Below are 17,830 nucleotides of genomic sequence, written 5' to 3' on the forward strand. Positions count from 1 at the left end.
GGCAGATTAAATTACAAAGTTAGTTACTTCTGCGACAAAACAGTAATCAACACTGGCAGAAATAACATGTTATGAAGTGCAAATTTACCACCACTAAATGCTACAGCTTTCAGTGAGACATAAAAAAGCATTTCCATTCTGAAGCATTTTTGTGAGGGCTTTTAAATAAATCCTATGAGCTGAAATTCTTTGGAGTGAGATTTTGGTATTCACAAGGTCTCTGCTTTAGAGTGACCTTTACATTTGGCTATTTTTCCCTTCTGTAAGTATAAACACTGTGGTTGAGAGGGAAAACATCAGAAGAAAATTAGAGTATTTTGGAACAGTGACAGCAAGGAGGGAACATTTCCCCATACTGAGCTCTAGGTTTCCACAACAAAAATTAGTACTGCTACTGATGCTCCTCTCCAAGCCAAGTAGTTTAAAGGTGTATTGTCAGTGTGCTGGCCAGAGAAATGCACCATGCTGAACATTTGCATCTCAAGTTATCATTTTAAAGCGAGTAAACCATACAATAATTTTTAGATGGTTCTAGTAAGTGAGAAAAATTATTTGAAATGAAACAAATCTGTTAAAGATTCTGATTCCTCTTTTTCCAAAACATTTCGCCGCTCAGAAAGGAAAAGTGTTGTTAAGAGCTAGTGAGGTGTATGTAAAGGAGGGAGCACTCCAGCACCCATGATGCCAAGCAGCCAGGAGCTGCACTCCACCTTTCTGGCTGAGAAATGCAAAGTTAATCCCAGAAATACCAGCAGATTTTTAAGAAATCTGGACAGAGCTAGCCATAGCAACACTGGAAACACCACATTTTCAGGGCCTTTTTCAGGTCCAGGCAGAAGTTACTTCTCAGTGCTCACCCAGATTCTATCATGTGCAGTAGAACAACCCACCAAGAAAAATACAAGGGTGAAACATCGCTCCTGTTACAAGAGGCTTCACACAGACTGTCCATGGAAGCATCCCATGCAGGAGGCAGGAGAGAGAATTTTGATCCTCCTTGAAGAGAACAATAGGAAAATCAATTCCTTAATTTAGCTCCCCGAGCTGGCCCCACTCCAGCCCCCAGTGCCAGCCCTGAGCCAGAGCCATGCCACGGGCGCTGCCAGCCGCGGCTGCTCCCCTGCTATCGCCGCCGAGCATCTGGGAGTCAGCGATGCCCTGGGCCTGTTTTCCTCAGCCATTTAGAAGGCGCCTATGTATATGAGGTTTCTCAAATGAAACATCTCTGGCTCTTTAATTAACCTGTCTGGCTTTTTCACTATCTGTTGATACAAGAATCTATCCAGCAGTTACAAACATCTTTATGCACTCATATTTTAAGGAAATACTTCTTTTAATTCAATAAGGCACCCACTGTACAAGAAAAACTCTCCCCAAAACTTAACACAATGCATCTCTGTCAATCTAACAACTGCAGGGTGTGTCCCTTTGACAGAAAACAAAGCTGAGTGCGAGCTCAGCTCCTCCAGACAGTCACAATCAATCTGCCCCTCTCCTCATGGCAGAAGGTGCCCCTGCAGCAATAGTGGCAAACACAGCTCTCTAACCCTGGAGAGCTCCAGCCTGATGTCTCCAACCAGTACTGGATGGTGGCTTCACTTACATCTATGTGCTCCAAAACCGGTAACACAACATCCATCGTACGACCAATTCTACAGGACTCTAAAAAGAGGTAGTCCAAGGAGAGGAAAAAGCAGGGGCACTCTACAGCAAGCAGTTTTCTGCAGTGCACAAGATGGGTTAATTAATTCCCAAATTGACCAAGGAATAACTACAAATTCACTAGAAAACGTGTGTTTTCTCACAATAGCTGCTCTGACAAATCAAACACAGACAAAGATGAGCTAATTAATTAAGCCAAATGGAAAAATGCACCCATTATGAGAAGCATTACAGTTGATACAGGAGGAGAGCAGCTACTGCTGCTCCTGTTAAGTAGTACAGCAATTTATACTGTTCAAATTTTCGCCAGAACTGAAGTATGCAAATATCTATGTACAAAAAGGAAACTCCAAATGTTCTGATGACCAGGGATAATTTTTTACTGGCTTTCTACACTACCTAGACTAGAGGCTCCAGGCAGAGAGCACCTGGGGCTTAGAGAGAATTTAACCTCCTTTTGGGGTGAGAAGAACATAAATGACACTTTGAATCATGTCCCATTAGGCACAGGGCCAAGCAGAGGAGGCTGGACAAGAGTGCTTCTCTCTTCAGAACTAGGAGTGAGGTAAACAGCAGCTTATGTAAGTTTTAGGCACACTTAACCCATGGCACAGTATCAGCTCTTAAGATCCCTGGCAGTCTCACAAGAGGTGTGAATTAAGTGCCACATGAAATAGGAGCTTGATTTCTAATTGGATCATGTAAATTGTACAAGGCATTAAACAGCAAACGATACTTGGATGAAGGGAGAAAATTGCTGAGCCAATCAAATACATCAGCTCTCAGTATCTGCAAGAGCTGGAAGAAGCCATTGCCATAATGCATCACTCCCCATTTCATGCTGTTTAACAAAATTACAGCAAGAATAGCAAAGACTTTAAGACTTCTAGAACACCAAAGAGTACACTGCAGAAGACAGCATGTGCAAATGGTGACAGGACCTCTTGTCTTTTTTGGTTGAGAGTGCAGAAAGTATTGTGCACATACCAGGTGTGAGCAGAGGTGGCACGAGGCCCAAGCACACGGCTCAGGGCAGGGCACCTGCAGTGCCTCTGACCAGCACCACCTAGAGCCAGTGAAAAGCAAGGCTGGTGTGCAGGAACACGACCCCTGCTTCTCTGTCCCACCAGTCGGAACTCCAGCTTGTGGTCCCTTCAGTTTGAAGGAACACTCTGACAAACCCTTTGTCACAGTGTATCCGTCTACGTAAAGATTTAATGTCACTTTTCCATCCCTTTGTTTGAGAATGATCAACTTCTTCTGAAGCACAGTCATGCAGCTGGTTTTATGAAGCACCATGTCCCACGATTCAGAGGCAAGAAACAGCACAGTATTTCAAAGAACACAAACAGTACACAATAATTACATGGCTCTGATACCCTGTAAGTATGCTGACTATTCTATTTGCATTGTTCAGAAGTGAAGAGGTTAGACTTATTTACATCCAAGCAGCTTTAATTAAGCTTTGAGATAAATGCTCTTAAAATGAAAGCTGGGATGATTATACCTCTCTCCACATTGATTTTAGCCTAGATGGCTACGTATGCAGCATGACAAAAGGCCCAAAGGCTGGAATCACACAAACAGGAGAGCTACAAGCGTCGAGTCCTGCACCTCTCTCCATCATATAGGAAAGAAAACAAAAAATGCAGTGAAATTGTGACCTTACTGAAGTTGACTGCTTAAGTGTGGTGGAGCTGGGCCACAGGTGCAAAGGCAGCAGCAGTGGGAGCTGCTGACCCCTGCCAGTCCCCACTGAGATGAAGTGCTCCAGCTGCACTCACTAACAGCAGCAAGGACATGGGCTACACTCGACCCCAACAGTGCTGGGCAACCCCAGACTCCTCTGGAGAGAATCGTGCACTTCGGGAGCTTTGTATGTCAGAGGCTCACATTAGGCTGCAGCCAGAGAGTGTGGGGAGCATTACCCATCGCAGAGACTGCAACTCCATGGGCAGACCAGCTCCGTGGTCCTGAGTGACAGCACACAGGCACCAAGTGAGGGGTGGGAGAACCCAAGAGAGATGTCCCAACTGGCACGACACAGGACTCAGACGTCCCTGCATATCAATTTGCCCCTGTCAACATGCCTGCTTCATCTTCCCCCGGCACCAAAAAGGAAAAGGGAAGCAAACGCTGATTTAAATACATTTTTCACAAAAGTGGGAATCTGTGGTAACCTGCGCAGGCAGACAGGCTCAGTGGTGGTACCTCAGGGGGCTTCCTCCAGTGCACGGAGCTCTCCAAGGCTGACAGCAAGCTCCCTGCTGCAGCTAACCCCCACTGTGGAGAGGGGAACAGCACGACACCCCGTGAGTCACTGCCGCCCTGAGTCACTCCCTCGTGTTCTCAACAGAAGGTGCAGGCAACTGGGAAGCAGCCTGAAACTGCACCGAGCTTGCCAACCTGTATTTTGCAGAACTTCTCAGCCTATATGCCTCCAGCAAGAAAAGTGAAGGAAAAAAAAAAAAAAAAAAAAAAAAAAAAGAAAAAACAACCCACCAAAAAAACTGGGCAAGCTAAAGACTTTGTTCAGCAGAGGAAGGTTACAGGATGAAGCATAAGGAGAAAGTCCATCTCCCAGACCCCCTAAAACAGCTTTCTGCTTCAACTTTCCAGTCAGTGCCTTTTTGTTTTTATCCAACAAGCAGAGGTCTGCACTGTGCAGAGTCACCTTTTTTCACATAACTTAGTTATTCTTGGAGGACAGAATGCTCCCCTCCCCTGCTAATGTTTATTGCAAAAAGGAGAAAGAACCCTGATCTTCAAAAAGGAAGAAGACAGTTTCTGTACCATTAGTTATGTGCATATCCCTTAGATACCAGTCCTCAAGGAAAAGACAAACCACAAAAGGAGAGAACTACTGCTTGCTTGATCTCAGGAGTTATCAGCTGTAATTGCAAATTACAGCTCACAGATAAATACAAGAAAGGTGAATACTTTTTTCTTTCATTGTGAATAAAATACCCCAGAAAAACATTCTAAAATGTATCAAGTCTGACTGTAATAACATTCTTGCCATATGCACTTATTTTGCACACTACAAAAACTTATCTCCTGGGAATGCAAAGCAAAACAAAAGAACATGCTGCATCTCAACTTCCTCCAACACTAGATAGAGAATTGCAAAGTATCTACTCAGGAGAGACACAAAGATTTGCCAATTTTGATTTAGTACATATAGTTTAGAATATACCAATTTAGAACTCTGTTGTGTAGTCAAGATGAAATACCAACAACCCTGGTAGTAATTACTACATGATAGTGATCATTTTTACACTGTACTGTAGGCAAGAGAAGCAAGAAAAAAGATTTAAAACCCCTTAAGGTTAAAACTGAGTGCTACATCATCCTAGAAAAAAACCTCCAAACATGCTAGGTTCTCTATAATGGGGAATGAGTAAAGAAATCAGTCTCTTTCACACAGTGGGGAAGTACTTGATACCAAGAAGACTCAGTTCTTCACTGACGTCTCTAGACACTACTCCCCAAACTAAAAAATGCCAATACAAGCATTCAGCTCCCTCCTGCAGAGCCAGGCTGCAGAGCTGCAGGCCCTTCCCCTGCACCAAGTGAACCAGCTGCCATCTCCCCCTGACCCCCTGCATCAGCTCACTGAATAAAGCATGAGGACATTTCATATCAGCGCAGAGCCCACACCCCAAACACCAGCAGTGCTCAAATACCCTCCTCTGCAACCTCATCCCGGGATTAATTTTGTTTTGTTTCATTAAAAAAAAGGGTAGAGAAGTCCCGGAGTTGTGTCTGTAGACCGCTTGAGTTTTGCCCCAATTATTCAGAATGATCCTAGAAAAATTATTTTTAAGACTACATTACCAGCCGGTGGGGACAGGCCCACCATTTTAGCTAGGCAAGAGCTGCACACAAGTTTAAAGAGTCTGATCTAGTGAGATGTTCAGCACCCACAGTTTTTGCTGACTTAAACAGGACAGAATCTCCTTACTTGAAAGGAGTGTCCCCAACTGAGACTTGTACAGAGCATGCAACTGCCTTTGATTTTCACAGAGTGAGACATAAAGACAGATTTCCTCTTTTACTTTTAAATCTCGAGAGTCTTTCAAAGAGCCTAAAAAGTACATTTCAGCAATAAACCTCAAACCAATCTTATCCTGCGAATGTAATGCAACAAATGTTTTAGGTACAAGCAAGTCATTCAGATCAGTCGTATGAAATTAAAGCAGCAAGAAAACAGCCTGTCAGCTAGCAATTCCAAAGGCCAGATTCTGTTAATATTTAGTCAACAGGAGTTCTGTACTGGGGTATTTGCTAATATGGATTTAACTTTCAATAGTGCCACAGTGAAGGTAAATTTAAACACGCTTCAATTTGCAAAGCAACCTTTTTTTTTTTTAAACCTATTGCAAGATATTTTTCCATAGGCATTTGTATACTGGCGAAAAACACTGAGTAATTACCAACATGCTGGCAGCAGGCTGGTGCCAGGATACATGACAAAAAACACATCAAAAGGTCAGGCTTGACAGACTGGGAAAAGCTCACCCGCATGAAGCAGCAGCGCGTGAATCCCTGCCCGGCCCCGGAGCAGCCCGGCTCTGCCGGCTCCGGAGCACGGGGGTCACTACAAGGAAAGCACCTGGGGCAGTGGAACAGCGGCAGCAAGGGAAATCCTGTCTTCTGCCCAGCTGCAGCTCGGCTTCTCTGGAAAAATGCAGCAGATTCCAAAAATCCTGTGCACTAATCAGGAAACCAGTGGAGTCTTTTTCCTTAAACAGGTATTTTTTAATGACTGAATTTTCACTTGGAGACACTGTCAGTAGAAAAGCTAGTTGTATTTCCAGTGACCCCAGCACAGACCCCCAAAGCAAAACAAATTTCCTTACAACCTAGGAACAACAGATTGCACTCATCTGGTCCATTTTCCAAAAAACAACAACAGACTGAACTTTACGTTCACACAGCAGTAGTCAGGATTAGTACCTCAAATGCCACCTTAACAATAAATACACCAGGGTTGAAATAGCTTAGAAAATTTACATCAGCCTTCCCACCAATCTCTATTTAGGATATATGAAAGATAATGCAACTATTGCCAGGTTCCTGTCCATACTTTGTAACTCATCAGTGGACTGAGCCCTTCTGTCCAGGCCTGACGATAGTACGAAACAAGTGCTTGAGCTCTCTGCAGCACTGGGCCTGACTGACCGACCTCTCTACAAAGCAGGGACCAGAACATGGTACAATCCCACACTGAGGAAACGATCTCCCTGTGTCTTGGGCTCACCTCTGGTTCTGTACTGGCCTGACAAATGAATCCCTAGTTCTACTTCAGCGCAGTGTATTTGCTCATCAATTCAGCACTTAGCACTATTCTCCTTGAAGTCACCCCTGACGCTCCTGCCAGGGAAGACTCTCTCTGGAATAAGATCTGTACCAGTGACTACGCCGGCAGAATGATCGGATTTCTTTGCACACTTCACCAGTGAGCACGTAAAGTTGCCGTCTCCCTTAGAAAGCGTCAGCTGGCTAGCTGACTTGCCCGTGTTACAAACTAAGAATGCAAGGCTTCCTGGATCCTCTACAGATTCACAGCAGTTGATATATAATTTTTAAAAGCCCATCAACATAGAAAATACTTCTTCAGTCATTAAGAACTTTGATGCTTCACCTCTGCCTGTTTTCTTAGAAATCAGTTGGAAAAAAATCCTCTTTACGCTCTGTCTGAAATGAGAAAGTTTCATTTCCTAACACGCAGCCTGTCTCAAAAACGTGCCCAGGCTCTTCCCATGACTGGTCTGTACCCAGCACTTTAAGTGCACGAATGCAGCTCTCTCCATGTGTGACAGCTGGCCCATCTTTACCCTCCCAAACCTGGACACAGGCTGAGTGCTTTTCAAAATTAAAGAGAATGTGTTTGCCAGAACATTATGTTGCAAGAAAAATAAAACAACTCACAAATTAACTTCACATGTTATCAGTCTGGGCTACCTAAATAGCAATAGGAAAGGGATTAATACTCCCTATTTTCACTTAAAAACGAAAATTAAACCCAACGTAAAAATCCCATATTCTCTTGAAGACCACAATTTTTTGCACTTTACCTTCAGAACTGTAAAAGATTAGAACTGCCAAAAGACACCACCACAGAAGAGAGAATAAACAAGACACCCAATTCACCTACAGATTTTGCGTTTTTCCCTTGTACTTTTGAGCTTAAATAAACTGCATTCCCTATTCTACTGGTTTACTTCTTTCAAATCACAATATTGGACTGTGGATCTATTATTTCATAGCAGTCAGAGGCCCTTTTAAGACAAATGACAACACATTTCCTCCAGCTGAACCCTGTCCAGCAAATTAGAGAAAGGGTAAGAAACCAAGGAAGTTTCTCAATGCACTAGAAAACTAAATACTATGAAACATGAATTAAATGTACTATAGAAGTAGTCTGTAAAAAGTACAAAGACCTAAGCATTTCCATAATAAAGCCACTAGGAATTACACTTTAAAATCCAAAAGCTAGGCTCCGCCAAGATTTTACATCAGTGTGGAAAGTGGTTTAAATAAAATTCCCAAGAGAATAACTACTGCTATAAATCATCTGCCTGCTCTTTCACAACACACCTTAAATCTCTGTCCAGAAGCATATAACATACTCACACCCTCCAATTTTTTGTGTGTGTGTACTTTCCTCCTTTTTTAAAAATTTGTTTATTTAATTTCACGGTTCTAACAGGCTTATGAGGGATATGCTGAAAAACTGTTATCAGAATATGTAGAATTCTAAAGGACTGCTAAAATATCCATGTAGCTTGCACTTAAAAAAATGCACTTCCTTTTGTTAGAGACGCAAGTATTTGAATCAAACCAATTACATTTTCTTGCCAAATATATTCAGCACGGCTAATGATTAATGAATACAGTGCTTTTCTTTTTATTCACATAGGCTTCTCTCCAAGAAGAAAAGGAAACCTAGTAATTGAAAATTACCGTCCTTAAACACTATGCTGCTTTTGGTGTGCATTACCTAGTGCCTTGCAACGTGGAAAAAAAAGGAAAGAGTCTCTAGCCGAAGCAGGACTCAATATTCTTTTTCCAAGGAATTAGATTTTTTTTAAAAAGAAATTTCGCCTAAAACTCAATTTAAACAGCACACATTTAGTATTTTAGTGAGGGCATCAAATTCAAATGCCAACACTTAGAGACTTTAGATTGCTGTGAAAAAATATTGCATGTAAGCCGGATGGTTATTTGGTTTAGATTTTTTTTTCTGTATTTTAAAAACCCCCAAACCTATAACTTTAAAAATACTGCAGTGCAAAGCTCTACTGTGGACCTAATTTTATTAGGAAACAGGGCAGACTACAAACGTACCTCTAAACTTTTGGTATCTCATCAAAAACTTCGTTTGACTGTCCTCAGTCTGACACTGCCCCTCATTAAGGATTCGAATCCGCAAGCAGAGAAAACTCCAGGTTTAGGAAAAAAAAAAAAATCACTAAGTAACTCTGGTCTTTCCTTTTATTCCAAAGCCTTTGAAAGATGAGCAGCTGTCTGAAGACGGCATTTTAGCCCCATCAGCTACCCAGAGGATGCTGCACGTCCTTTCCCCTTTCCTAGAGACAGATTTTACAGACTGCGTTTTCTTCATGGGTTTGTAGAAAGCTCAAGAACATCTCGTCTCCGCTCAGAGCGACTCCAGCCACGGCACCGCAGCCTCTGCCTGCCCAGCGCCGTCCTGGCACATCGGCTCTCCCCCTCTAACTTGCAGGCACCGCTGTAAAGTGCAGCGGCTCCGCGGCGCTGCCGCTGCGCTCCCGCCGGCACCGACCCGGGGCTGAGCCGCCCGTGCCCCCGAGCGCTCCCGAGAGCCTCCCGCCGCTCGGGGGCCGCCACCCGGCCGGGGCCGCCGCCCGGCCAGCGCCGCCCCGGCCCGGGGAACGAAATGAGCGGGGCCGGACCCCGAGCGGCGGCTCCGGCGCGGCGAGCGCGGAGGCTACGGAGCGCCGCGACTCCGGCCGGCCCCGCTCATTTCATTCCCCGGGCCGGGCTCGCCCGCGGACGCGCCTACCTTTCATCGCGGCGAGCACAACGCACATTATTTGTCAGCGGCGAACGGCGGGGAGCGGAGCGGAGCGCGGCGGGCAGGAGGCGGGGAGGGGAGGCGGGACGGGCCCTCGGCGTAAAGCACTGCCGCCGCCTCAGCAGCAGCCGCCGCCTGCGAGCGGAGAGCCGCGCCGCGCCGCCATCCCCCGGCCCATATGAGGCTCCATGTGACCCGCTGACACGGAGCCAGCCCCGGCCCCCCGCCTTGTTTACACCGCTCGCCCCGTCCCCTCCCCTGCCGGCGCCGAGGGGCGGTCACGGGGTGCGCCCGGCCCGCAGCGCCGCCCCCGCCGCCCCGGGGCTGCTCCGCCCGGGCCCGCTGCGGCGCGGCCCGGCCCGGCAGGTGCTGCGCGGCCCGGGGCTCTGCGGGGCGGCCCCGCTGCCGGGGCGGCGAGAGCGGGGCTGGGCCGGGTGCCGGACCGGAGGCAGAACGGGGCGGTGGCAGCGGGAGCGCTCCCGCGGTGCCCCAGAGCAGCTCCCGTCCCTCGGGCCCCGGCCCGCTGCTCGAGTGCGCGTTTGTTCCCACACAAGCCCCCCCGAAGTGTTGTTTTAAGTAAAAAATAACCGTATTGCCGCTACATATTGGCACAACGCTCTGCACTTAATAGTCGTTGACTTGATCAAGCAGAGCAGGATTTACATTTTAAATCTGTCTGGTGATGGGTTCATGCTTTCTTAGGATTTACTTGGAACGTCTGAAACATGACACCACTGCTGGAGATATTTTCATCTATTCTATGGCATCGGATGTCACTGGACTGTCAGTCTGTGAGATGAAGTTTTGCATTCATGGATATACACACATCCACACTACAAGAGGGATAGCGCATGACTGAACGCACACAGAGAGACGAAAATAATCCAACCTATTAAAAAACCCCATACTTCGCTGAAAATTGCATTAACAAACCCAGTATTTTTTCCAATTCCTGTCTTAGCCACTGGAATAGACTGTCACAAAATATAAAAACACACATGCACAAAAATTGATGCACTACAAGCTGTTTAAGAGGGGACAGAATATACAATTTAATTTAATCAGAAGTATAAGCATTTAAAGAAAATAAGATAAGGGAAAATACATACAAACAGAAGCCAGAGGAACCATCTTAATATTTGAAACAAAGCCCTATATTTAGAAAGCCTTTATGAGATGAGGACACTGGAACAATCTACTATTAAATGGCCCTTAATGGCTAATTCTTACCTATTTCTTTAATGAGTTCTTAATACAGTATGATATTATTTAAATGTGATTTGATCCAGGTGTACTTACCATTTATCAGTCTAGTCATTCAAGCCCCATTAATGCAAAATACTGTTTTAAATTCTTATTTTAAAAAAATTTAAAAATTAAAAATTCCAAGAGCTAATCTGCTGCAATAGTGTAAACGTAGGAGATATCTTTGTCATAAAATTTTTCATCTCTATTTGCTATCCTTACATTAGGCCATGCCTACCAATAGCCCATGTCTAGTGAGATATGGCTCAGAAAATTTACAGTGGTAGTGACCTGGTCCCAGATGGGTTTGTGCTTATGGACTTTTATCTGCAGCACAAGCTGTAAAGTTGCCATGTACTGAACAGAAACCTTACAGGACATTCTGGACTGAATCAAATCCCACTAACAGTGGTGCTCAGAGCTCTTCAGAGCCTGGAAGATGCTGCTTTTACACATGGGCCAACCGTGGAATTTAGATGCAGCCAGAAAGCTTGGAGCATGCACAAGAGAAAAGAATGATGTCTTAATGTATTGTAATGTGGAGTTAGATCTTTGTAAACATTTTACTCTGACACAGCAAGTAATGTCAGACCCATGGCCTGAAAAATGTCACAGTCCATTAGCACTAGTTGTCTTGTCAGATGTTTAACCTTAAGGTACACAGCATTACATTATTACTGATCTGGATTTGTTTCCAGTCCAGCTGAAATGCAACTGGTAATCTGGAATGACATCTGATGTGCTAAACGGCTTCAATAATAAGCAGATGACACAGATTTTGCATTCTTACAAATGCCTTACAATGGCTGCTTCAAAAAATTATAGGAGATTTGTCATCAGACAATTATAAGTGAGAAAAGCATACCTAAAATAGCTTATTATTTGTTATCAATTACCCATCTAAAGCCATCTGCTGACTTTTGGATATGTAAGCACATCCATTTGCACTTGGGTTTTCTGTCTCAGATTGACCTCATCATGAAAACTCCATCCAAAATCCATTTCCTTCCCCATTTACCAAACTACTGCAAGTCTCACTGGAGTTCAGACACTGTGTCAGTGACAACACAATGTGCCAGTCAAGTAATACTGAGCTCACTATTACAGTACACTTGACAGGCAATTGCTCTCACTGTTTGTGCAGCAGGGTTTCATTTGACTGATAGGAATGCTTCCCAGTTTCCAGAAGCTTGTCGTCTATCCTGCTTGTTCCTTAAGCTTTTGATAGATACCCATGAAACACTGCAAGACTGCAAACTCTTCACAGGAGTGAGAAACTACACCTCAGGTTACACTCAATTCTTGCCTTGATTTCTGCATCCAAAGACCTCCTGAACATGTCAAATGTATTTATTAATGGTTCAGACTGAGCAGTGGCCTGCAAATAGACCCTGATCACAGCATGTGCTCATCCTTTGAGCCGCTGTGGCACAGCCTAAGCACACCCAAACAGCCAGGAACTGCAAACGTTAGATTGCTGCTTTAGAGATGGGAACAGATCGGGGAACCTTGTCAAGTATTGTTCTGTGTTGTACTGGTATAAAAGGTGTTCAGCTTGTCAGCCTAACCACAAGCCTCCACAACAATTTGAGGGAAACAACTGCCTCTAGAAACCTTTTCAACCCTGCTAGGCAAAACAGAGAAGTGTTAAATTGCTAACAGAGAAAGGGGAAACACCTATCATAGCTATTAGCACTGGTAATGCAAGAGACAGTATTAATTGAGTATTCTAAGCACAGGACAGCAAACATTGAGAAGCTTGCCTCCTTCTCCTCTTTTTAAACCTACTGAGCAAAGTAATGAATTCAGCTTCCAAGATGAACCAACAACTACTCCTAACTACTTGTTCAAGGACAGCCCCAAAGAGAAATAGTTTAAATGCAACTAATTAAACAAAGACGTTTATGTTGTTCTGACTTGGAACATGAGTGGGGAGCATTTCTGCAGACTGTTGGATTATGTTTTGCATTCTTGTCTAAGTGAAGCTGCATGGTTAGGCTTAATTCCAGAAGAATTTTGAGACCTACTTATCACTAAAATTTAAGATTTGAACAGTAAATACAGGACACAACCACCACCCTTCTTCCCTACCTAGCATAGAGGAAAAAAGCATTCTTAAAAGAAGAAAATGTGTCATGTAATCCACCCCCTGTCTGAAGGAGGTTTAGCCACACTGAGTTGTTATGAAGCTGAAGCTGTCAAACCACTCTGAGGTACAGCATTTACCCACTGCTCTATCACTGCTACAAACACAACTGCATGCAAACCTCTTGCAGGGCAAGGGCTGCATGCTGCATTCTCCCATGGAGATGAAAACCTACTTACTGGGAAGGAAATGTGATAGAAAAACACTACAATAAATCACCCAGGGCCTCCACATTTTCAGCTTTAGCAGAGGCAGCTCCTTCACTTTTTAAAAATTATCTAGAGCTAGTTTTACACATAGGCTTTCACTTAAAAAAGGGCCTAGACTGGCAGTATAAATTCACATAATCATGCATATTTTTAATTGTTTTTCTGAAGTCTTCATAGGCTTGCAATGAAATCAGTTCTTTAAAATGTTTAGGAAATCTTGTATTGATTCAAATCAGTAGCAGTAATGCTTAGAAATGCTCAAGTACTTTTCAGCACTTCAAACACCTATAGAAAATGTTGAAAATTTCTTTTCAGTACTTAAAGAGCTCCTCTGAGGAGTTAAACTCTGCCCAGAGGTTGTGATAACAGCTGCTGGCAAATAGGAAAAAGCAGGTGATACTGAAAGCAAAGCCTTTCTCCATTTGCAACGCAATCACATGTCCTACTATCAGGTGAAGCATTCAGCTCCCAGCTCACATTAGGGTTGCAGGTCTAGATATGACTAGAGTTTAAAACATAAAAACAAGTTCCAAGCATCAGAACACTGTGCTTTTGCCTTTTTGGCTTCTTACTCAACAACAGCCATATGCGAAACCACACAGGTGCAGCGATCACAACAGCCTTGTTTACCAAAGACACCCAAAACCAAGTGTAGGAAAACTGCAGCTCTAGATAATCTTTAAAAACACAATTCACAGTTCTGTTCACCCTGTTGACAATCAATTTTTAAGTGGCTTCCAACTGATATACGCAACACCCCAAAAAGAAAATGATTGCTCCTTAACACATTTCACCCTCTAGATTTAGTGGTATTTTAGTCTTCATTTATTTCTAGACCTCCAAGTAGCACACTGTCGAAGATGAATCTAACTGAGGTTGTCCTCATTAAGTTACCTCTTTTTCATCTATTTAAAACTGCTACTATGCTGACCCTGCAATCATTCCATTTTGCTTCAAAGTCCCTTCCTCAGTTCCTGCTGAGGAGGTGTGCTTTTGTGCTGCGTGGGCCTACAGCTATATGTCTTAATCAAGTCATTTTAGAGACTACTCCACAACTCCCAATTAAGTACATTGCTATCCCCAACTGTTGAACTGCTTGATGTGCTTTGCCAAACAGCTGCTGCAGTTCTGCACCTGGTGAAATGAACTATGAGCTGGCAAAATATTTTGGGGTTCATCTGGATGAAAGGTAAATCCAAAGTCATTATTATCAGCTAGGCATGCTGTTGGTAGCAAAAGATTTTAAACATCTAGTCAACTGAATTTTCACCCGGCTGCCTCTCACTTTGAAATCCCTTAAAAGGATATAATATTTTCTGCTTTTCAGAATCTAAGGTAACAGCAGTACACTTTGGAAATAAAGTGATTAGAAAGATGAGATTATCACCAATTAATCATCTGCCACCTGCAGTGGGGCCACGGAAAGATTACAACGTTATGAAGAAATAGATCAAACTGGACGTGGTAGCATCCCCCTTTTGTCTACACCTAAAAGGGGGTATGAAGTGATGGGTATTGGATTACTGACCATGCTGCCACTGCCGAGTCCCTGTTTGACAGAGATTCTCATTTATACAGTTTTGAAGGATCAATCTTCCTACAACATCCTGACAAACAGCAGGAATTGTTTGAAAGCTGTTAGAGCTCTCTTTTTCATGCATAATCTTGCCAGGGTATTTTGGCCTGTGTTGCTTGCCAAAAACTGCAGCTATGTATTGTTCTGTATATCCCTTTTGGTGGGGAAAAGTCAATGGACGATGCATAAAGCAACTGCTGATTGTCAGCAGCACAAAGACCAAGCAAGATCCTAATTATCCTCAAAGAAGTAATTATTAGACCCTTCTTTAAGGATCATTGCCGTATAATAATTTTTCGGAATAAACAGGCTCTCCAAAGAACCACCTTTTCCTGTAAATCAACCAAAAAAGAATCATGCTGGTTGTGGTGAAACATCTTCAGTGTATTTTAGAGTCTTCAAAAGTCCTTTTGTTCCTTATCAGCTTGGTGTAGACTGCTGTAGCACAGAGACAGAGTGGGCGAAGCTGCTCAGTTACCAACTGAGCATCCTGCTGGTGACAGGTGACAGCAGATGCCTGGATGCAGAGGTCCTGTCACCTGGACAGGTGCTGGGGCCTTCTGTAGGCCTGCTGACACTTGACAGAATGTTCTATGTGCTTTGGTCTCTTTCTGAAAAATACCTTATTAGAAAAGTTCTTACTTCCCTGAAAAGCCTTTGGCCTATAGCATTTTTATTGAATTTTATGGGCAACAACTGGGTTTCACAACAGAAGAATTGCAATGCTCACAGGGATGCCCAAGACCGGCCTGGAGCATTTGCTTCCCCCAGCAAATGTATGACTGAGCTGACTAGTTGCTTTAGATCATTAGCCAGTTATATACCAGGGATAAGTAACAAGTTTTTTCCATTTTTTTAATCCCCGGACTTCCCTTTCTGCCCTCTTTTGCATCATCAGAGATAGCCAAGGCAGGAGAAATGGTGGTAGTGAACAGAGCATGAGATGAAGCAAGACAGGTTTCCTGCTCAGAATCTTCCTCACAAATGTGTCTGGCCAGATGCAGCACCAGGAAGCAACCCTGGAGTTTTCTGGCGTTTTTCTAATGAATAGTTCAACAATCAAGATGATATGGGCATATCCCAGTGGGTCCTCTGCCAGTCCATGTGCCTAGGGCATTAACAGCGCTTCAGTCTCTTTGTTTCCTCGCTTCTTATGGCAATGTTCTCATCTGTTGAACAAACTGAATGCTTGAACTATGCTTAAGGAAAACCAGAGAAATCTAAGTCTAAAGCCAGCCAAAGTTGTGCCTTCTGCCTATGAACTCTGGAAATTATGTCTAAGTCGAGTTGCCAGAGAACAATTGAAGCAGTCTCACATATGGGATGAGGATGCTCAACACAAGGAATTTGTGTTGCACCCACTTTCAGATTGAGCAAAAGTAACCCAAGAGCAGCTGTAAATATGCCAACTTTTAAATTGCTTCAAGTCATGCCCAGCAACAGTCAAACCTCCCTCTTATGCTATATGAGACCAGCAAGCAAATTTTCCCCATTTTTAACAATGTGATTAAGAATGTGAGCATTAGTGGGACAGATAAGCTACGCTGGGCACTCAGAGAACTAATATGGAAAATATTTTTCTTTCATGGAAAGTAGAAGCATCTGTCCAATCAAGCAAACCAAGCAATGATTCTGTGTTACGAAATACTCTTTTTATAACTATTGACATTTCAGTTGGTAGTGCCACATGTCAATAGTGGTTTTATTGCTCACATTTAAAGACCAGCTTTCAGGACAGGATTCATCTAAGTTGACATTGTCTGATCAGCAGCATATTTCCTGCTCCTGTGAGCATATACATTATTTATACAGCTTTGCACTAGAGCATATTTGTGCTATTGTTAGAAAAAAAAAATAAGATCTGGTATGTTTTCTGTGTCTCAATGCAAAATACAAGCTTAGAATCGCACACGCTTTTCAGGACAGTTAAAACTCTGTGTTAGGACTCTCTCCAGAATTAAGTCTTCAAGCCACAGTTATATGGGCTTCTAAGCCTATCTGACCCCCTCTTTTCCAGCACAGTGCTTAACAGAGGAAGGGGGGAAATACTGTGCTATAGCATTTTCTCCAGTTCCTCCTCAGATTAATACTGAGCCCCAGAACAGAAACATTGGCTAGCCCAACATATTCTCTGATCATGTACTAGCAGATCACTGCTAATTTCTCCCATTTCTCACTTCTTCAAACTTTAGAGCCCCTTCAGCAGCCTTCACTTCTGATGTCTTCCTCCACAGCACCATTACATTCTTGAAATTATCAAAGAAAATTCATTACTTCTTATGCCATTAGTAAAAAATAAATGGCAGCTGATTATGGCTTTTAAGGCTTCAACTTTAAAGAAAACATAAACTTTAATGATCTATTTTCAAAAGTCAATACAACCTCAGCTACTGTACATCAAACAAACAAAACACTGCATACCTACTTAGAGTGATAAATAAACGATGATACAGTTCCTGGGCATGAAATCCATACAGATAATTCCTTTGCATAATTCTGATTATTAGACATGATAACGTGACACTGTTGAAGGATACTAGACTTTAATAGAAGCAAAATAATAAGATGATTCACTTACAAAGGAAGATAATTATTTGAGAGCACTGTTTTGCTAATAATCACCAAGTTCAGAGAACACCTGCAAAGAACCATCTTCACTTTGAAAAGGGGAGTGCAGTATTCTAAGCTGATGAATTTGATTACAAAGCAGAGCATATAGAGCAGAATACCTATAGAGGATCATCTATTGCTTCATCTATATTGTAATCCGCATTTGTTTTAATTTAACTCATGACAGTATTTTTTAAACCTATTTAGAAAACAAAATGGGAAGGATTTAGAAACCTTCTCATTTTCTGTTTTAGTAATTTGATCTGAGCTACTAGCACTTGCTTGATAAGAATAATTTTTAACTCATAATATAAACCTTA

The 17,830-nt window shown here is 43.1% G+C and overlaps 1 protein-coding gene across 4 annotated transcripts in view; it reads right to left on the reverse strand.

The window, feature by feature from the left end:
- RORA (RAR related orphan receptor A) overlaps window positions 1-17,830 on the reverse strand; it is a 389,378-nt gene that overhangs the window by 63,655 nt on the left and 307,893 nt on the right. The window contains exons 1-2 of one of the 4 annotated variants that reach the window (XM_032122714.1): window positions 9,713-9,956; window positions 9,016-9,110 (exon numbers count right to left, since the gene is read on the reverse strand). The exons of 2 other annotated variants lie outside the window; for them this stretch is intronic. In XM_032122714.1, the coding sequence (XP_031978605.1) occupies window positions 9,016-9,037 (22 nt within the window). In that variant the 5' untranslated portion in view covers window positions 9,038-9,110; window positions 9,713-9,956. Of the gene's footprint in view, window positions 1-9,015; window positions 9,111-9,712; window positions 9,957-17,830 lie in introns of those variants that run through there. One more of the 4 variants, XM_032122713.1, reaches the window with a different exon arrangement.

The sequence above is a fragment of the Corvus moneduloides genome, chromosome 13, assembly GCF_009650955.1.
Source record: "Corvus moneduloides isolate bCorMon1 chromosome 13, bCorMon1.pri, whole genome shotgun sequence".
Lineage (NCBI taxonomy): Eukaryota > Metazoa > Chordata > Aves > Passeriformes > Corvidae > Corvus > Corvus moneduloides.